Below are 21,722 nucleotides of genomic sequence, written 5' to 3' on the forward strand. Positions count from 1 at the left end.
TCATCATTTGGTGGGTTTGGCAACACTTTTTATTATTTTGATAAGCATGAACTAATATGCAATTCACATAAGTGACACTCTACAGTGGAACCTCGGGTTACGGTGGGGATCTGTTCCAGAGGCCGCACCACAACTCAAAAACAGCGCAAAAAAGCGTTGCGTTTGCACGCGCACAGCGTGATTTAGCGCTTCTGCACATGCGCAAAACTGGAAGTAACCCGTTCCGGTACTTCCGGGGTTGCACCAGTCGCAAGCCAAGGGTGACGTAAGCCGGAGGCTACGTAACCTGAGGTTCCACTGTACTCTTTATTGTTAAACGCCTTAACATATTGTCTATCCTTAACATACACTGCAAGGCTTCAAAGCATATACATTTCAGTAATCCTTGAGTGTCAGCCAGGCACAAAAAATGGGACCTAGACTTTTTGAGGTGCTTACAAATGGAGAATCTTTAGGTGCAAAATAAGCATCGCACCCTGCTAATTTCAAACCCCGGTTCTGAAAAACTGGCCTCAGTCAATGAATTGAATTCTGCACCAGGTGAAATTTCATTTCCAATGAGTCTTCAAAGGCAGCTGCATGTAAATAGTTACAGTAATTTGCAAGCCAGCCTAAACATAATAAGGCTTCCATGCTTGATCAACCACAGGTGATGTATATGCTTGGAATCTTAATAGGAATTACTCTCAAGTAATTATGCATAGGATTGCAGCTTTCCTTACCACAGAAAACCATATGATAGGTTCTTCACAAATTTGTCCTACTGGGTACTACTATAACTACTTATTAGGTTAAGTCATATTCATGCATTCATGCATATTCATACATTTGTACTTGAGAATCATTATTAGAAACTCATCAATATATAAGCTAGGTGCCAAATGGCTCTTTAAACCAGAGTTAGTCTCGCCAAAATGAATGACTATTTGCCATTTTTGGGTCACATGGCTTGAAAGTTGTATTTTTCAATATGACTTGATGACTCTCGAAATTCATTCTGAATGTGCAGATAAAAGATAACGGATAGAATTCTACAGGTTGGGGTATTAGTGTGTAAAAGCAGAGCAGATCCAATGATCCCCAAGCATGCACCTCCAGATAGTGGAGACGTCAGGTGCCAATCCTGGCACCCAGGCATCTTTACTTGGTCGCAGGTGTGAAATGCACCTGGCGAATTTTGAATGCTATTCAGCTTCAATTCCTAATTATCATTTATTAATAGTATTCAGTCATAGTTGCATGCTAGTGGTGGCTTTGAAAAGAAACGATTCTGCTTATGCAAGACAGGGCATCTGATTCTTGCTAATCCTTCCTACAGAATGCAAATTCCCATGCCCCTCAGGATTAGGGAGCCCGCTGGAATGGGATGTGGTACAGCACAGAGAGATGCACCTTGGAGTGGTGAAACACTTCTGCTACTGCAAAGCCACTACCTGGGTAGAACCCAATGTGGATACATTGCAAAAAAAAAAAAAATCTTAATACATAATTGACACTTAGGCACCTTTCATAAATTAAAAGCAAGCCTATTCTAAACTCAGAAATCTGTTCTTCTGTCCAAAAGTACTACATATACAGGCCCTATATATTACTACAGAAAGACTCATAAGAATTGGATTCTTTGGACTCCAATAAGTTTCTAAGACTCCAATGACGCCTGCTCCAGGCAGACTATATAGGGGCATCAGATAGTGTCTGCCCTGTGGGAAGGAAGAAGAGAGCAGGGGAGGAAGCAAAGGCAACAACAAGGCCTGCTCAAGTGAAATGAAGGCATTACTAATTTGAAACTGTGGCTCTAAAATCTCCAATCTATGTTATTACATCAGAAATTCAACGCACAAATCTGTTTCAGAGACAAAGCATAAACATCCAATATTAAGAGTTGCAGTCAGTTCATATACCTCCTCTGTGAAACATGCACATAGTATAGTCCTGATCTCAAATTTTCAGAGCTATTTGAGGTGATAGACTATATGGGACTGGCGGAAATGACGAGCAGAATCCGTGACCAGGGAAGAGATACAGCACAGGAAGACTGGAAGAAATTTAAAGAGTATTTAAAGAAATATTGTAAAATTAATGAAGGTTAGGAAAATGCTGGATTGGTTATTAAGGGGTTAAAAGCGGCAAGGGATAATTAGAAGAAAACAATTTTCTTTTTCTTTTTTTTTAAAAAAATTAAGTTAAAACTAGGGCAAGGATTTGCTGACAATTGAATTTGAAATTGGAATACAGAAAGGGAAGGTACGAGGAAGTCGTGAAAGTAAGTTAAAAGAAAGTAAATTCTGGAGTTATACATGTTTGTTTTTCTTTTTGTTTATATATGTGTGTATTTGTTAGTATGTTATTGTTATGGTATTGTTACTGTTGTTGTTATTGTATTGTGGTGACTTGTTAAAACTTCATTAAAAATTTAATTTAAAAAAACAAACAAACAAACAAATTTTCAGAGCTATTTGGATATGGTTGCATCTCAGAAGAGCATTCCCACATGGTTCACAAGGAACATGGAACAGCTATCCTAGGAACACAAGTTAACCAAGAATTTAATTCTAGATCAGAGTTCTGTATTAGCAGATTACTCATACTGAACCCACTGGAGGAAAGGGGATTAGGATAATATATAAAAAAACGAACACTTATCACATGCTTAACTTTCATCAAAGGAGCAGCAGGACTATAGTCCATGTGATCTCTGAAGATAAGCCAATGCTGCATTAAGTTCTAAAGACTACATTATTTTATGTTCCACAAATCATTTCTAAGCATTACTCAAAGTAGCTGCTAATGGTCATGTTGACACACCCCACTTCAGTTTTATAAACACACTCTAAACTTTAAATTCCAGCAAGATTTATCCAGAAGAAGGAAAACAAGGATGGAACCCAATAGTCTTTAGATTTAGATTTTAATGTCCTTTTTGCTTGGCACTCTGTAAAAGCAAGGTTGAGGAACCTTTTTTCTGTCAAGAGCAGCATTCTCCAAGGGGCTATCTATCAGGTGCCACATGGCAGCAGTGGGAATCGCCAGAGCCAAAATTTTCCTTTTCTGCCATAACTTTTCTCACCTTTCCACCCTCCTGGCCACTGGCATGAAATGAAGTCACAGTTCTAGGGGCCCAGATTGACCACCACACATATTGACAGCACTATATTAACATGCAGCAGCACTGCTTACAGTGCAGATGTAGAACCAGGGCCAACAGACAGCATGGCCAAATGGAGGAGGATTATGGAAGCTGCAGACCAAGAACAACTGGAGCGCCACAGGTACCCAATCCCTGGTTTAGACCAGTGTTTCCCAACCACTGTTCCGTGGCACACTAGTGTGCCGCGAGATGTTGCCTGGTGTGCCGCGGGAAAAATTAAAAAATTCGAAAGATTTTTTTTTTTAAGTCAAATTTTCGATTGGGACACCGTCACTAGATGACCCCTGGGGTTCCCTCCCTCCCTCCCGCTCTGCGCCTCCCTCCTCCTCCTCCTCCTCCGGGGAGGCCCTTCCTCCTTTAGACAAAGGGAGCCTCACACTTCCTCTTTGTAGAGTGCCTCAGTCCACCACGGAGGGTGGTAGGAAGAAGAACTGCAGTTCCAGAATATCCCCACACAACTTCCCCGAACACAAAATTCTAGTATTATATATTCCTGCCTGGCGTGCTCTGGTCCATGGGGTCACGAAGAGTCGGACACGACTAAACGACTAAACAACAACAACATATTCCTGTTCAGAAACCTTTAACCCAATATTGTCAACAGTATAGATGGTACACTATACTCAGATAACTTATATCACAGCAGCTGACACCTTTTGCCTCATTCTTGCAGTGGAATAGTATTTTTGAGGCAAATTAGATGCATCAAAAAGTATAATTATTTTCTATTGCATTATGTGGTCTCTATGACTAGTTGCACACAAAGCACAAGAAAAGGAAAGCAAAGCTATGGCAGAAAATGCATGTTTCTCGGGGGAAACTTTCATCGCAAGAAGGAGATAACTACCCCATCCAGTTTCTGGCCTTTCTATATTCTCTGCTATGCCAAGTGCCTCTCATTCTCTTACTTGGGCTAGAGACTATTTCCCAGCCAGCAGGAAGGAGCAAATTTTAGAATAGAGTGTTGTGGATAAGAGGAAAACTAGTCCCCTTGCTATGCAAATCCTTTTTATGTGATTCCTTCACCTTTGTCCAATGATATTATTATTTTAACGTTCTCTTGAACGTTGTATTATTTCCTCCTTGTCCCAGTTATTGCAACTTGGTATCTAAAACAGTTCATTTTAAATCTCTCTCACTCTCTTTCAAAATGGCATGTATCAAAATATATGTTTGTGTTTTCTGCTTAGTATACACAAATACTCTTTAACAATGTTCAGTGACATAGTGGAAGTTTAATTCAGTTCCCGAATCTCTCTCAAGGCTCAGCTCCAGTAGTTTTAGCAGAATGAAAAGCAATTCCAAATGCTCAGCAGGCAGGGCAGAGAACTGTTGGCAATCCCTGACTCACAAGTTTTAAACATGACCTCATTCATTACCAGTTTTCACTGGCTGCTTTCTTCCCTTTTGAAGTGAATGTAGACTTGGAATTGCCAGTTGTAATAGCTGTAATACTAAAATAAGTAAATAATGAAGAGTTTCTTGAATAAAACCATAAAAAGGGGAGCCTCCACCACACAATCTGCAATGCACAACACTCAATGGGTAATATCTTCTCACAAGTGATGCAACTATTTTTAATTTGCTCCACCACATTTTGTAGGTTGCATGTGTTTGTAGGTTGTATGTGTTTGTAGGTTGTATGTGTTTGTAGGCTGCATATTAGGGAGTCAGCATCTGCCATTCTCTCTCTATTCCATTACTTGTGTGATTTTGGGGGATTCTTGAGATACTGCAAATGAAACAAATGGACATCATGACTGTAATCTGGGTCCCTTTCATAGCATAAGTTAGTAAATTCGGTTCTCAGAATTGTCAGTTACAACTAGGCATGCACCAGATGCACTAAAGTGGGCAAGAAAGTGAGTAAGCATGCATGCACAATGGGGGGAAGACTGCATATACACTATACATTTAAAACATGACCCACTCCTACTCCAGGAATCCTGTGAACTGCAGTGGTTAAGGATGCTACTAATTGTAGCTTGTGATAAGTAAACCAGTTCCCAGGATTCTTTGGTGGGATGTGCTTTAAATGTATGATGTACACACAGTCAAATATTTATGATAAGCTCACTTCATGCAAAGCACTGCAGATACTGTACTTGAAAAGCCATGATTTTAGATTCATTGCATAATTAGCCTGCAGTCTTAACCCCACTTACCTTGGTGTAAGCCACTTTGGTTTCATGTCTGATTTTGAGTAGACATGGTTAGGCTTGCAGTCTAATCTCATGGAAGTTAGTGGGACTTACACTGGGGGGAAATTCATGAAAATACAAATGCAGTGCCATCATTCTTTTCTGAATTTCAAGTACTGCAATTACTTTTCTTCCCTCCACTTCTTTTCCTTAACCAGTGACGACTGTCTACAGAACATTAAACTACAGCTTTGCCTTAAGTATTGCAATCAGAATTCTTTCTAATTGTCTTAATGTTATTTTAGTGTGCTCAATATGGATACTCAAATCTTATGAAAATAAGTTTCTAAACTCAAACAATTGAAAGCAGGCATAGGCAAACTTGGCCCTCCAGATGTTTTGGGACTACAATTCCCATGATCCCTGACCACCAGTCCTGTTAGCTAGGTATCATGGGAGTTGTAGTCCAAAAACATCTGGAGGGCCAAGTTTGCCTATGCCTGATCATTAACACCTGTGCAATAAATCTGAGGAGGGCTCACTGACTGATAACTTCATAATCTACAATCATTCCAGATTGATCTCAACACATCAGGGTTCTTTCTCTCCACCTCAAAGTTAAAGCCATACTAGTCCATACCAACAAACTATATAATAGAAACAAATACATAAACACAAGCGGGTAAAAGCAACCGCTGCCTGAAATCTTAACACAATCAGAGCAAGTCAGAAGTAAGTCGCAGGCTTCACTGGGACTATGCAAGCACAGGGTACTAGTTTTGGATCAGAAATGGACATACCAAATCCTCAAATAATAAGGGCTACAGAATGCACCACTGGCAAAACATTTAACTCTTCAATAACAAGATGCAATAATTGCACATAAATAATTACATGTTCATAACCAAACCAGCTGGTAAAGCAGCCTTTAATTAGAAAGTTATTAAGTTCTGGTCAAGAGTTTTCTTTGATCTTTTGCTCTCCCAGGAGCTTATCCTCACAAAAACCCTATATTGCATTTATTAGCAGTCACCAACACCTTCCAAATACTGTACATGACTGAGAAATAAGTGTATATAAACATTTTCTACATTTTCCTTCAGCCTGCACACACAGAAGATAATGTTCTCTGGACACCTTTTATAGGATCAGGAACTGTACAAGGATTTCCCCTCTTTTACATCAATTTCATTACTTACACATTCTAACATTTTAGGGAGATTTGCCTATCAACATCCACCATCTATCTATGGTACCCATGCTTTCTTTATTAGCAGTTCTTTACTCAGGTCATCCACAGCAATAAAAAGTTCCAAACAGCTTGCATAAACTTGAACTAGGAATCCATTTTAATCCAAACCTTACACATATTCACAAGGAACCAAGTCTCAGTTGCAAGGGATTTAGACAAAAGAATGCATATCAGACACATTCAACTTCAAAGATGACTGTTCAAATCCTTTACTAAGTATACAAAACAGGGATGTTTGTCTGCAACTAACATCCCAGCAAGGGAACAAGAAATTCTGGAAACAGGAGTCCAGGTGAGTTTGAGAGCTGCAACACTAAAAAAAATAGTGCAGATATGCAGAAGATGGGAGGAGTTAGGTTTTTGAAAGGAAGAAAGAAAGAACTTTGAACACAATAAACTACTGCAGTAGTTTACTGGAGGAAGAGTGTAGTAAAAATTTACAACAGATACAAAAAGGCATTACGTTAAATGTTAATAGTAGTGAACCAGAATATGACAGAACCAGAGGCAACAGTGCAAAACTCACTAAATGGATCCAAAATAAAAAGGAACACCACTACCACCTCCTCCTTCATAGTCACCCCAACCCTTGACAGACCAAAAACAAAACACCCCAAGGGGTTACTCCCGGTTCAAGACCCCTTTGTCGCTCGTCCCCGCTTAGGACCTCAGTACAGCGGGCAAGGCGGCGGGAGGAGAGCGGAGTATATTGCAACTAGAGCTTTACTCCTCCCTCCTCCTGCGCTCAGAGCACATCCACGCAGCCAACTCGCAGCACAAGCCGGGCTCGCCTGCAGCCTCATCCCGACCACAGGCAAGCAGGAGAACTAGGCCTCTCGGCTGCAGGGCGAGAGGATGCCGGCAGAAATGCCACGGGAAGAGCTCCGAGAGGGGCTTTTAAGTTGCTGCCGCCCCCCTTGCACCCGCCAACTGGGGCGCGGTGGGGGCGGGGGGTTGAGGAAATCCCCTCGCTACCAATAAAAGCTCCGCATCCGTGTCCCTTCGCCCTCGTCAAGAGGGGTGGCATTGTGGGGTGGGAAGGGTAGAGAAGATAAAACCGTTCCCCATCTTCCTCCGTCCCCCCACCGGCAGCTTTCTCGGGCCGAGTCCCCGGGATTGGCAGCCCTGCGGCGGGCCCAGAAACCGGCCTTCCTGTTCCTACTCTGCACAACATGGCCAAGCCTACCTCTCCTCCAAAACGAGGCCAAGTGGATTTTTATATATATATAAAGGTGGTGGTGGTGAAATGGGAGGGCGACGCGGTGCCCGGTATCCCCCCCCTCCATACAGGGGAGGCTCGTGCAAAAGAAAAGAAAATGGGGGGTGGGGGGGAAATCGTCGGAGGATGAGAAGGGGTGGGGATAAATAAATAAATAGATAGAAAACCGTCTTTTTCGCCCCTTCCTCCTCCTCCGAAGCTCGGAGGCCTCTCCGACTTACTCTCGTTTAACACCTCCAGCAGCTCGGCGCAGCTCTCACACATTGTTCATTAACCAGCAGCAGCCGCCGCCGCCTCCTCCTCCCGACCATTGATCGATCCGCTCCCGGTCGCCGCTGATTGATTGATGGGCTGGCGGTGTTGGGGTGGGGGAGGTGTGGATTGAGAAGAGAGGGGGAGGGGCGGCTGTGACAGAAAGAGAGAGAGAGAGGGAAGGGGGGGAAAGAAGGGGGTGGGGAGAGGAGGAGGAGGAGGAGGAACAACCGTGAAGGAGGAGGAGGAGGATATGTGTGTGTGTGTAAAGTGGGTGAGAATGGGGAGGGGGGGGAGAAACACAACAACTACGAGGTGGAAGGAGGGCGGGGGGGGCGGCGACTGCCCGATGCAAATGAGCCTGGCGGCGACGGAGAGGAGCGTGAGGGAAGGGGTGGGGGGAAAGGAGGAGGAGGAGGTGGAGGAAGAAGAAGAGGAGGTGGAGGAGGGACGGCGAGTCACTCACTGGCTCCCAAGGCCTCCACGCGCCGCCATTTTGCTGAGGGGGAAGGAGGAGGAGGAGGAGGGCTGAGGGAGGGAGGGAGTGAAGGGGGGGGATAAGAGGAGGGAAACCTACGCGCACGCGCGCACACGCACGCACGTTCGGCCCCGGCTCGGGCGTTTCCGGGCCAGGGCGGCGGGAGACGAAGTGTGAGGGGGTGGCGGTGGCGGCGTCGCCGGCGAAGGAGGCGGAGTTTCGAGTTCCCTCCCTCTGGGCGGGGCGAACAGCGCGCGCGCGGTTAAGGCACGGAAGGGGGGGATGGGGGAGTTGGGCAGGTTAAAATGGCGGCGCGGCGCGTCTCGCGCAAGGCGGAAAAAGCGTCCTGACGTCGCCGTCGTCCACCACTCCCGTTCCCTCGGAGGGAGTCGGTGCGCCTGCGCGCGCTCCTCGCGAAAACGGGCTCCCGCGCTCTCAGAGGAGGAGAGGCCGGGGCGGGAGGAAGAAGAGGGCGACGACTATTATTGGGTGTCAAAGCCCTGCTCTGGAAAGAAATATAAACTCGAGAAATAAAAATGATACAGGGAATGGGGAAACACGCGTACAAATAAAACAATATATATTGTGAGGGTATAAAATACACATATATTCAAAATACACACACACACACACACACACATATATATATAAAATACACATAAATATAGTGTCATACCACAAGTTAGGACTTCTTTGCTATCAGGCTATGATGCCAGAATTCCCCCTTTCACCCCACTCTTAAATAAACAAGGCCACCTTTAGCTCCATGGCTTTGGCCAGTCCTGTCAAAAGCCCCGTTCAGCTCAGCAGCAGGGAGCTTACTCGTCAAAGTCATCCTTTGCATGCTTACTTCCGAGTAAGCATCGGAGGAGCCCTTGACTGGATGCAGTTAAAACTCCCGCCCCACCCTATACCCAGAGTTCTCAGGGACGTTCACAGAACAAAATTTAAATATAAAACCACAAAATGCATAATCAAAATAAAAACAGCAACCCAATAACATCCCCCCCCCATGGTCAGAGATAATGGGAGTTGTCAGTGGCGTAGCGTGGGTTGTCAGCACCCGGGGCAAGGCAAGTAATTTGCGCCCCCTAACCCGTGGATTTGCGCCCCCTAACCCCCAGATGGTGCGGCCGGCCCCCCCTGCACCCCCCACGCAACGCCACTGGGAGTTGTAGTCCTGCAAAAGATCAGTAAAGTTTCCCTGGTGTTTATTACATATATAACCCACGTTTCTTCCGAAAGAACTTGAGGTGTCTTCTTTTCTTTTCTATGCCCCTTCCCTGCATGCTCCCCATTTTATCCTCAGAATAACCCTGTGAGGTAAATTTATCCCTTGGCATTCAGGGCTAAACTTCACTATCAAAACTGGAAGATTCGTGTTGCAAATGGGCTGAGGGGTGCTTATCTCTTTCCCATTCATCAGTTTCTGACTTGCCATCACTTCCCCTCTCCCCAAAATACAAAAGTATTTCAGCTGAGCTGCAGGGATTTCGTTTTAATCCCAAATGCATTGCTTTGTCTTAATCCTTGCAGCAACCCTGTAAGGTTCAGTACAGGTTCAGGACATGGTGGGGAATTGTGAAGGATCGGGGCATGGGTTTGTTGTTTTAAACCATTTCTATGCCACTTTAATATTTTCAAATATCTCTAAGCAGGGTACAACAATTCATATATATCTATATTACCAAAAACACCTCCCTAAAACTATTTATTATAATTTATTAAATATGTATACCGTCCTATAGTCACAGGGAGGTTTACATGTTAAAATCATGATATAAAAACACAGAATGCATAATCAAAAACAAGAACAATCCAGTAAACCCCCCCATTTTAAATGGGTATTGAATGCCCAATAAACCATCAATACAAGTTAATAAAAAATGGCAGAGATGCAATAAGGCATTTTTTTTATTATTCTGCTCTCTCCCCCCTGCCCCCAAACTAAAACAAAGCATTCTAACAAACAAAAAGACAAGGCCCAGCTTTAAAAATTAGGAAAAGCCTGAGAAAAAAGGTATGTCCTCAAAATACATTTGAAGCTGGTAACCAGTGGCAGAGGTCAGAGTGTTGCAGAGAACAGGGCCAAGGAAAGAAATTGGCCTTTTATGACGCAATTTTCTATAATATGCAGTGCCACTAATAGGAGCTTCGCAGATGATCTGAGCGATTTCCCACAGCATATAGGAGCCCGCAGCCTTTCAGGTAATTAGGCCCCTAAGTTGTTCAGGCCACTGAATGTTACTAACAAGACCTTGAGCATTGCTTGGTGGTTAATAAGCAGCCAATGCAGTTCTCTCTGCACAGGTGTTCATATGTGCGCCTCTAGATGTCCCATTTAACACCTCATTCACAGCATTTAGCACCAAACTGCAGCTCCAAACTACCCTTAAGGGAAGCCCCACATAAAGTGCATTACAGTACAGTGGTATCTTGGTACTCAAACAACTTGGAACCCAAACACTGCAAAGCCGGAAGTGAGTGTTCTGGTTTGTGAACTTTTTTCGGAAGCCGAACGTGCTCCTCTTTGAGTGTTATGCTTCCAGTTTGAGTGCCACACTTCTGTTTTCATGTTACACTGAGGTCTGTTTTTGCTATTCGTTTTGCATTTTCGTTTTTGCAGCTCATTTTGTTTTTCTTTTTGTGACACTGCGGAACCCAGTTCAGCTACTGATTGATTGTGTGACTGTAGTACTTTTTTTTTTTGCATTCATTTTATGGATCAATGGTCTCGTTAGATCAGGGATCACAAACCTACGGCCCGGAGGCCGGATAAGGCCCAAGGGTCTCGTTTATCTGGGCCGTGGCGAACACCACCACCCGCTCTTACTGTTGCGGCGTGGCATGGTGACCCACTTCTGGGTCGGAGGAACACCGGAAATAGCTTGTGTGCATGCGCACGGGCCTCCTCCGCCCTGGATGTGAGGCATCCAATCATAGCCTGCATTTTTATCAAGGCTTATAGTTTGATTAGGGTCTGTATTTTAAAATGAGCTTAAAGATTTTCAAATGTTTTATGCCAGAAGACCAACTGCCTAAGTACTTTGGCAAGATGTTTATCCTCCTGGACAAGGGGCCCCCCTGATTTATAGCAGAAAACAATTCTCAAAGTCGTAAAAAGGGAATTACAGGCTGAGACCAAGGTTACTGACCCTACATAATTAATAGTTGGTAAACAGTAAAATAAAACCATGTGCCTTAAACTTGAGCCATATTTTCCTAAGGTTAAAAGGCCAAGAGCAAATGGAAAAGAAAGCAACTGGCTGGAGAAGAGTGTAAACAGAAGAGGCTTTTTTTCCTATTTTATTTTGAGGCTGTAAACTGGTCCATCCTTTCCTTTGAGAAGGTTTATTCTTCTAAAAAGCTATCTATGATAATGTATGAAATATACTAGCTTAAATGTAATTATGCAAAGGATCTAGAGAGAAAGAAATGTTAAATTCTTATTTCATAGAGTCATATTGCTGTAGGGGACCAGAGGGGCAGATGAGCCCAGCCCCCTGCCAGACAGGAGACGCCATCCAAGCAGTCCTGATATATGGTTGTCAGGCCATTGTTTAAAGGCCTCCAAAAAGGAGATCTTTCATGATGATGCATGAGAATGTGAACCCAAGATCCCTGACATCTGCTTAAGATAAAAATTTAAAACTATTAACCATCTATTTTGAAGGGCAATAGGGCAAGGAGGGCAAGAGGTGAGCTGGTAATTAAGGTTCCTTGTTGAGACAAATGTAAGATATATGACTACTTATTTTTCATTTATAGATAGAAGAATATATAGCTTTTTGTATCCCATAAAAGGCAATAGGAAATGGGTGTATCTTTTAGGATTGGTTATAGCAATCAGCCAATAGGAAATTCAACCAGGCTGATTGGACAGAGGCAGCCAAAGGAGGAGCAAGGGGCCTGGGCTGAGGGAACATAAGTGCTGGCCATAATGGCAGGAGCCCAGGCCAGAGCTTGGTAACCATATACCACTGTGCCTCTCATTTATTTGTCTGACAAATAAATTATTATTTTAATTTCTCTATTGCTGCGTTGAATATTTCATTCCAGCTAAGCGTTAACCACAAGCAGGGTGCTACAGATGTGCAATGCGTGCACAAACGCTATTTCCTGTGCACATCCTGGTCGGAGGAGGTCCATGCGCATGCACACAAGCTGTTTCCGGTGCTCCTCCGACCCCAAAGTGCGCTGGAAATAGCATGTGCGCGCGCGCTTCACCGCCCTCTGCGCGATCATCATTCGAGACACCAGCCCAAGACAAGGAAAGCTTGGAGACCCCTGCGTTACGTAGTAAAATTCATGTTAAATTGCTGCTTTAGGGGTTGTTTTTAAAAGTATGTAACAGATTAATCCATTTTGCATTACTTTCTATGGGAAAGCACGCCTCAGTTTTGGAATGCTTTGGTTTTGGAACGGACTTCCGGAACGGATTAAGTTTGAGAACCAAGGTACCACTGTAATCCAGTCATGAGATTACCAATGCATTAATCACAGTGTTCAGGTTATCCTAGGACCTCATTCACACGCAACAGGCTCGTTCCGCTCCGCTATAGAAACATAAAACTCTGGTGTTGCTTCAGCAAGAACCAAATTGAGACCGTCTTCTATAGTGGAAACAGCTGCTTTCCTGTTATTTTTAGCCCTACCTGTACTGGGAAGTGCTTCTTTCTTTAAAGGGGCCCAAGCTGCTCTTTTAGTTTCCTGTTTCAACAGAGCTGGGGAGCTTCTGAGTCAAATGATGGCAGCAACAGGGGTCCAGGCCCTACAGGCACACCTGGTGGAAGGACTTTTGGGGGCTGCCTCCTCATATTCTCCCCTTTCAGGTTCAGTGTCCTAAACTTTTGTTCACCCCCCCCCCCGGGAAGAAGAGGAATCTAACTGCAGGGTCCTGGCCAGCATAGCCTGCCCAAGTTGCTAAGCACTTATTGACATCACATCCAACAGGGTGAAAAGGTTTGGATAAATTGAGAGGCGTTAGGCGGGACGCGGGTGGCACTGTGGGTTAAACCACAGAGCCTAGGACTTGCCGATCAGAAGGTTGGCGGTTCGAATCCCCACGACGGGGTGAGCTCCTATCGCTCGGTCCCTGCTCCTGCCAACCTAGCAGTTCAAAAGCATGTCAAAGTGCAAGTAGATAAATAGGTACCGCTCCAGTGGGAAGGTAAACGGCGTTTCCGTTGCACTGCTCTGGTTCGCCAGAAGCGGCTTAGTCATGCTGGCCACATGACCCGGAAGCTGTGTGCCAACTCCCTCGGCCAATAAAGCGAGATGAGCACCGCAAACCCAGAGTCCGTCACGACTGGACCTAATGGTCAGGGGTACCTCTCCCAAGGCAACGATCCCTTGCGATGTCAACTAGCGGGCTAAGGGGACAGCCCATGATATCATGTGCTGTGTTCACCACCCTCCGTAAAGACTTCTGTCCGTGGCTGTCAAGCCAATGTACCACACTGTGATGCAATATGAGAGGACACTTTCTACTGTGGACCGGTAGGTCATCAATTGTTTAACATTGTTCTTTCGCAAGACCCTGAGAAAATGGAGTCTCTGTTGGGCCTTTCTGACCACCTGAGTTATATTGTTTTTCCAAGTAACTCACACTCAGTAAGACTTGCTGAAATCAAGACTTCGGTCTACAAATTTACTCAGAGCATGACTAATGCTCCGAACATTACCTTTTTTTTGCTATAGCATAGGTCTTTTTGTGACTGTAGTCGCTGGTATGGAGAACCAGCACCTAATTTGCACCAAAAAAAGCACTAAATGGCTCCTTGTATGCAGATTCTGGTTGTCTTGGGGAGCAGCAACTACCACTCTTCCCATTTAACTCTGGAAGCAGAGCAGGATTGCAGGGAATTGACTTGTCTTGATAGCAGTTGGAATCCTCCTAGGAGGGACCTTGATCCGTCCAGTTCTGGGCACCACAATTCAAGGACACTGACAAACTGGAACGTGTCCAGAGGAGGGCAACCAAAATGGTCAAAGGCCTGGAAACGATGCCTTATGAGGAACGGCTAAGGGAGCTGGGCATGTTTAGCCTGGAGAAGAGGAGGTTAAGGGGTGATATGATAGCCATGTTCAAATATATAAAAGGATGTCACATAGAGGAGGGAGAAAGGTTGTTTTCTGCTGCTCCAGAGAAGCGGACACGGAGCAATGGATCCAAACTACAAGAAAGAAGATTCCACCTAAACATTAGGAAGAACTTCCTGACAGTAAGAGCTGTTCGACAGTGGAATTTGCTGCCAAGGAGTGTGGTGGAGTCTCCTACTTTGGAGGTCTTTAAGCAGAGGCTTGACAACCATATGTCAGGAGTGCTCTGATGGTGTTTCCTGCTTGGCAGGGGGTTGGACTCGATGGCCCTTGTGGTCTCTTCCAACTCTATGATTCTATGATCTATGCACTGGTAACATCTAGGTTAGAATACTGCAATGTTAAAATATCTGTCTGCCTTTGAAGATGGTTCAGAAACTTCAGCTAGTGTAGTTTTCAGCAGCCACGTTGCTGACCAGGGCAAGATGGCTTGGGCATATTACACCAATCCTGGCCCAAACGCATTGGCTGCCAATTAAGTTTCCAGGCCCAATTCAAAGTGTGTGATGGCCTGGGATTCGGACTCAGAGGCTGAACCTGAGGGATCCCAGCCTGCACAGGATTCCCCGCCTCCAGAACCAGCTGAGCCGGGACTGGGGCATGAGCCTGAAGGGTCCTCACCTGTGCTGAATCCTCAGGTGCAGGCACCAGCTGAGTCTGCTCTGGCTCCTGAGGTGATGGAGGACCCATTGCCTGGAGGTGCTCCACTCTCAGCCCCATCAGAGGAAGGTGAGGTTGCCAATGGGTCCGGTAACCCTTCAGCCTCTCCTGAGCTGCAGAGGGAACTAAGTTCCCGCAGGAGGAGTGCTCGCCTCCAGGCCAGGAGAGGCGAGTCACCAGAGGATCGGGGCCGCCCAATGCCTTGGGGCAGATAAAAGCCGGCCAGCCCCAGTCCCGAGTTGCGGGAGCAGCATTGTTGGTTGCTAGTTCCTGCCTGAACCCTGTCCTGCTTTCCTGCCTAAGCTCCTGACCAGCCCTGGCTCCCTGCTTGCAAGCCTGTTCCTGACTTCACCCGACTCCCTCCCCTGCACCCAGCTTCAGCTACTACGGACTGCCTCTTTGCAGTCTTTGCACCTTGGACTGGACTTGGACCTCACCTCTCGGGTAACCCACGGGACCAGCACAGTGTGCTAGTTTTGACCTCTGAAGCCTTAAATGGCTCGGGACTGCAATGCCTCAAGGACCACCTTTCTATGAACCACCCTGGACTCTGTGGTCATCATCTGAGGCTCTTCTTTGTGCGTGTCCTCCACGAGAGGTCTGTAGGGCGGTAGCATGAGAATGGGCCTTTTCTGTAGTGGCTCCCCCTTGTGGAATGCTCTCCCCAGAGGAGGCTCACCTGGTGCGCTTGCTACATATATTTAGGTGCCAGAGAGTCCTCTATAACCGGGCCTTTGACTTATTAAACTATCTATAGTCTTTTAAATTGTTTTCTTTTTCTGGGTTGGGGGGCGGGAATTGGTTCGTATCACTAACCAGCCTGGAAAGGTTGTCAAGGTGGACTTCTGCCAGGAACTGCTGGAATCTGTCACTGCCCCTTGTGGTGAGACCCTGAACTGCTGGTGTCAGCCTTCTAAGACTGGAGTACAGGCGAACCACACGTTTAAGTGAACATGCATATATTTGAAACACCATTGAAAAAGTCTGCAAACACCCTGTTCCGTGGCCCCCCTTCCTTTTGTGACATTTTTGGGTCACAAAAATGTGCTTCTACTATGTTTGCCCTAATGTATACAATGCCCAGTGTTTATGCAGATTCTCCATTACTCACACTTCCTACAACATTCATTATTTGCTTCTCGTATTAATTTATTTTGTCCTCCACTGTGTCCACGCCTGCCATCTTAGGCATATGACGCAGACTGATTTCAAGTAGTATGCTGTGCAAAAAGTTTTGGTTGGAAACGGAAGTCGACTTAGCACTTTGGAACCTCAATCTAGTTTTGGTATTTTATACCAAGCATTAAAAGCACTTGAATTTGATTTAAGTGTTATTTTGCTTTGATAGGTACTAAAATGAAGAATTTCCAACTAAAAATTCTAAATGGATAATAAAGGCACAATACAACTTTATTTTGATATTCAAATTTTATATAAAAAGATTAACACTAATCATCTACCCTCATTTTCTTTAACAACGGCACATGAATGTTGCATTTTAAAAAAAGTAGTGAGACAGTCTCAGGACTGTAGGCAACATGGAAGCCACCCGTCCCAGGAAAACCAAGACAAAGTTGGCATTTGATATACAGAAGAGAAATTCTGGAGAAATGTTAAGCAAAAGTAACATTGATACTGCCAAATGTTAATTTTTTTGTTTTTGGTCATATTATACACTGTTTGAGAAGAGCCACAAAAACTCGGGTTAAAAGGGAAAAAGACAATGCTGGGCAGGCCATTTCGGGAGACGTGTTGAAAACCTACGTTTAAAGAATCAATTTGCAGAGCCACTCTCCTGCAGAGGAAGGTCCCACGGCCATTATGGGAGTCCCTGCCAGGTCTTGCAGGGTCCGTAACGGGATTCTTCTGCTACTCTAAATTCTACTTGAATTTTAAGGTGATCAGAGCGTTTAATCCAATAAAAGAATAAAGCCAAGGAAAGGAAAATAAATGTAAACCAAGTTTATTTTGCTTTTTAAGTAGTGTTCTTAAAGCACTACAGCATGGTAAACAATGTAATTAGTAGAAGTCATCTCAAAAGCCAGAATTCTTCTTTAATGAGCTTGTTAAAAAGATGCAGCCTAGTCTAACAGGATAAATATTTTAACCATTTCACTTCGAGTTAATGAAGGCTCACAAATGAGCAACACTCCTCATTGAGGAAAACAAAAAGCTGTTGTCGACAAAGCGACAGCACACACACAAAAACAAAAGAACTGTGTAAAAATAACTAACTGTACTGTGTTCCCATACTCTTTTTTTTCTCCAAGTTGCTTTACAATGGGATGATATGCACATGATCTTGCTGCAAACTTGCCATACAACTTGCAAATACCAGTAAGCCTAGCCTTGCCACTCAGCCCAAAAGCTGCTCATGTCTGATGCAGCACTCACCATCCTATACCTAACAATTAATCTGATGGACTATACTCATTTACCCTTTTCTTCTAGACTGCAGGACAGGCTAGTAAGAAAGTGTTCCCTAATTGGAAAAAAAAATCTGTGTTCTAACTGGAAAATGTATAATTTTGCAATAGACTTTACAAGTTATATGTTTTGCCTCTTTTACCCTTAGCCACAAAATGGGCATGAAGTGTTTTTTTTATTTTTAAAATGCCTTAATTTCCAACTTCATGCAAATCTAAATAAAGATGACCAAAACAAAAAAGCTTAAACAATGGAAGGATATTTCACAGAAAATTTCTTATACAAAAACACATAAGAAAAAAGGGCCACTAGGTGACATCTTAAATTTACAAATTGGCATCATTTTGGTCAACAAATATCCAAGTCCTGTTTTCTTTTACAACAAAGGAGCTGTACAGAAAGAAAACAGTGCAACTGGTTATTTTTTAATCACACATTTCCTCAGGAATTTCATGTGGATTAAGGATGCCAGGGACAGACATCTGAAGTTTGTGTTTCTCCTCCTGAGCCTGTCGAAGAGCTGTCTCTCTTTCTTCCAGGAATAGGTCAGACGTGTCTTCACCTGCAAATTCCTGTGGGAATAAAGCAGATGAGAAAATCCATTATAATCCAAACAACCGGCAGAGATCATCAAAAGCTAGAAAGGCAGTTATGATGCAAAGTTCCAGAACTTGGATGGATGAGATAATTTTATGCAATGAAATAAAAACCACACTCAAGAGTACCCTTATTGGCATCTGCATGTTTGAAACAGAACAGTGACTTCACATGTTAGAAAGCAAATGCCACAATTAGTGCATATCCCCTTTTCATAACCTGATAGTTCTGCCCTTATATTTTTGGTCCTCCAACTCAATCATCCTCAAGTCTCCTGTTCCCTTAAGTATAGGCATTAGTCTCCCTGATGGTTGGAATTAGAAACTAATGTTACCCTAGGACTTTAGAAGTTGGCTACCTTTAACAATATGACAAAATTCACAGCATCAATATTAGCAAATAAGAGAGCTTTAGTTTTGTAAAATCATCTAGCAACTGACTTGGCATACCAATCAATGGAGCATGACAGAAACTAGCAATACATAGGTCTCAACAAAAAAAAGCCCCATGGTTTAGTCTACTTGAAGTCCCATATGCATTCAGAATAAGAGAGGAAATTCCAGACATACCTTTATCTGTACCAGGAAGTCCCTAAGGTGTTCCTTGAAAGCAGGAATATCCTGATTTAAACTGAAGAGTCCTGTTACAAACAGTTTAACCTGTGCACTGAAGTAATAAAAAAAAGAAACACACAGAGAAGAGCAATTAAGACCACTAGTATTTGCACTCAAGTTCTATTTAACCTTTTAATTCTAAACACACTTACTCTTGAAGATGAGGAAATGCAGATTTAAGGAGATTAGCAACATACTCCTGAATAAACATTTGGTTGCTCACTGGATTTCCAGGGTTTAGAGGAGTACTTATTTTTCCTTCTTCTACTAAGTTGAACATGTATGCAAGAATTGATGCATGCATCGTCAAACCTGGTGAAAGCACACAAAGGAGAGTAATATTTAGATTAGAATGTATACAGCAACTGAACTCACCGTAGCTCAAGCCGTACAGGTCTTCCATCCCACTCCACAATTACTTACCAGCAGTGTGAGACGTGTCTGTTACAACAGAGAAAATGTGCTGAAGAATGTCACAGAAATAAGTCTGGTAAAAACTCTGGGCAGCAGCTTCTTCTTGTGCAACATTTTGTAAAAGTGTATAAAGGATCTGAAGGCCTAAAAGAAAGTACATGAAGCTATTCAAAATTTTAGTGCCTGTAGAAGTTATGCATTCTAGAAACCAAGTGAAGTACATCAAGTATATGAGCTACACAGAAGCAAGTAAGTTATTAGTCTGGGAATTCCACTTTTTAAATTAAATAATCACTCATGACTCCCACGTTTAAAATGAATGGACACACTTGGAGTGTCCACTCCACCAAACCTGTTCTCAATAGAATTCCCGTAAATTATTGAGGGAAGCTTAAAATCAAATTTCAAATCTGTTAGGCGGGTATATAGAACAGCCTCTTTTCAGAAATAGGTAAGAACAGACACCCCCAAACTTGGCCATCCATATGTTTTGGGACTACAACTCCCATCATCCCTAGCCAACAGGACCAGTGGTCAGGGATGATGAGAACTGTAGTCCCAAAAAATATCTGGAGGGCAGAGTTTGGGGGTGCCTGGATAAGAATCTACATGCCCACATGTTCTAGGCAGAGGAGGATAGTTCAGCACAATTAGCTGACTTACTCAAGCATAAGAGTTCAGAAAATTAGGATAAGTCACCTGTATCTGCAACGTTTCTCATTGTGTGCTTGAAAGCCCAAATGATAGAATCCAGTACTAGTTTGAACTGTGCAGGTGGGATGGCCAGGAATGCTGGGAAGCAATGGGAGTTTACTGCTTGTAGTAGCAAGAAAAAGTTTGTTCTGTGTTCAGGATATTCTTCAAAGTCCTAATGGCAGAGGAAGGAGAAAACAGAAAAAAATAATGCAAGTTACACAATATAGTCTGACCAAAACAAATTTTTAGAACTTCACATTACTTAAAAAAGCACCCCCAAAGTAAAATAATCTAGGGCAGCAGCTGCACAACAGCCGCCACAGTTGTTCAAGAGCCCAAACCTAATTTTGAAAGAAGTTTCAAAACAATTCAAATCATGGTTTGATTTACAAGTTTTCAGGACTAGTGTGGACCTGAGGCAGACCAAAACTTTAAACTATGCTCTAGCCTAGTTTAATCTACACTTTTTAACAATGGTTAAAACAATTGTTTCCTTAAAGTTGCTTCCAGTGAATGACTGAATACAGCGAGAATTGAATAAGTGATGAAATGAATGGAGAACTTTCAGAACATTTCTTGCTCTGTTTGAAGTTCTGGTATGCTTATTCAGGCAAGATTTTCAGAGATAGGTATCCCTACACATATGTCAGGCTTAAGTATTTTGCCTTTACTTTTTACGGAAAGGCAACCAGTAAGTTTTTTATAAGGTTCCTTCTTAGATTTTATTTCCACCTCCAAGAAGAATAGCTCTAACAGCCACTACATGGCAAGCCTCTTCATGAGCAGCAGCCTATAAATGCTTCACACATACATTTACAAGGAACACTACAATTTCAAACAGAGAGAACTGAATGTGGTTCACAGCAGTGAAAAAACTCGAAGCATTCCTGTTTGTTGCAGGACTTTGTGAATTACCTTATTGATCATATTTAACGTGCATTCAAAGACAGCATCAAATATCTGAGGTATTTCAGCAGTAATGTGTCCTCCCAGCTTGTTTACTATGATAGCCATTGTACTAAGCACTTCAGGCTCTCTGGCAGCTGGAACATTCCTCTGGTAATCAATAAGAACTGCATCCAACAAAGGCGGAACAAAGTTTTCAGCTACCTAAAGAGAGAGAAACAGTTGTACTGTAACACAAGGTCTACTATACGTTTGAGTGTGCATTTGCCATTCATTAAGGTTGCTGACACTTGAGAAGTCCACTTACCATCTGAGGATCATTGGATCTGCTCACCCAGCCAGAAATTAGTTTTAAAGTTTCCCTTTTTACTGTTCTCATACTTCTGATCAGAGGTTGCTTCGTAACCATTTCTCCTGGAAGAGTTTGAGGTCAGTTACAACCCAGGAATACATACTTTGTAAAACAATTCAAAAATATTTTTACCCTCCCTTCCCACAGAATGTCCAAGGTAGCTACCCATTTAAAACAAACAAACAAACAAACAAACAAACAAACAAACAAACAACACAACACAACGGAAATATGGCAGATAAAATCCAGGGCAAAGAAAGCAGCTGTCAAAACCTTGTAAAAATCAATTTGAAGTTTAAATTGATGTCTTAACTTAAGCAGAGGCTGGACTGTGTATTATTTAGTTGAGATTCTTGCATTGCCGGGGGTGGGGGGGGTTGGACTAGATGACCCTCAGGATTCCTTCCAACTCTACAATTCTACCTCAGGGTAAAAGTTCTGACCCTTTTATTATAGGGGCTACC

At 43.4% G+C, this 21,722-nt stretch overlaps 2 protein-coding genes across 9 annotated transcripts in view; both read right to left on the minus strand.

The window, feature by feature from the left end:
- The window catches only part of USP34 (ubiquitin specific peptidase 34), a 105,865-nt gene extending 97,140 nt beyond the window's left edge, over nt 1–8,725 (minus strand). Inside the window, exons 1-2 of one of the 2 annotated variants that reach the window (XM_083493956.1) lie at nt 8,695–8,725; nt 7,982–8,054 (exon numbers count right to left, since the gene is read on the minus strand). In XM_083493956.1, coding sequence (XP_083350082.1) covers nt 7,982–8,024 — 43 coding nt within the window. In that variant the 5' untranslated portion in view covers nt 8,025–8,054; nt 8,695–8,725. Of the gene's footprint in view, nt 1–7,981; nt 8,660–8,694 lie in introns of those variants that run through there. The other variant, XM_083493957.1, reaches the window with a different exon arrangement.
- An 8,474-nt stretch (nt 8,726–17,199) lies between these two features.
- XPO1 (exportin 1) overlaps nt 17,200–21,722 on the minus strand; it is a 39,553-nt gene continuing 35,030 nt past the window's right edge. For all 7 annotated transcript variants that reach the window (XM_083494179.1, XM_083494182.1, XM_083494178.1 and 4 more), the window contains 7 exons: nt 21,214–21,320; nt 20,916–21,110; nt 20,004–20,172; nt 19,314–19,448; nt 19,043–19,202; nt 18,846–18,942; nt 17,200–18,251 (listed from right to left, as the gene is read on the minus strand). In XM_083494179.1, the coding sequence (XP_083350305.1) occupies nt 18,105–18,251; nt 18,846–18,942; nt 19,043–19,202; nt 19,314–19,448; nt 20,004–20,172; nt 20,916–21,110; nt 21,214–21,320 (1,010 nt within the window). In that variant the 3' untranslated portion in view covers nt 17,200–18,104. The remainder of the gene's footprint in view (nt 18,252–18,845; nt 18,943–19,042; nt 19,203–19,313; nt 19,449–20,003; nt 20,173–20,915; nt 21,111–21,213; nt 21,321–21,722) is intronic.

This window comes from Podarcis liolepis (assembly GCF_965112155.1).
Source record: "Podarcis liolepis genome assembly, chromosome: 3".
NCBI classification, from domain to species: domain Eukaryota; kingdom Metazoa; phylum Chordata; class Lepidosauria; order Squamata; family Lacertidae; genus Podarcis; species Podarcis liolepis.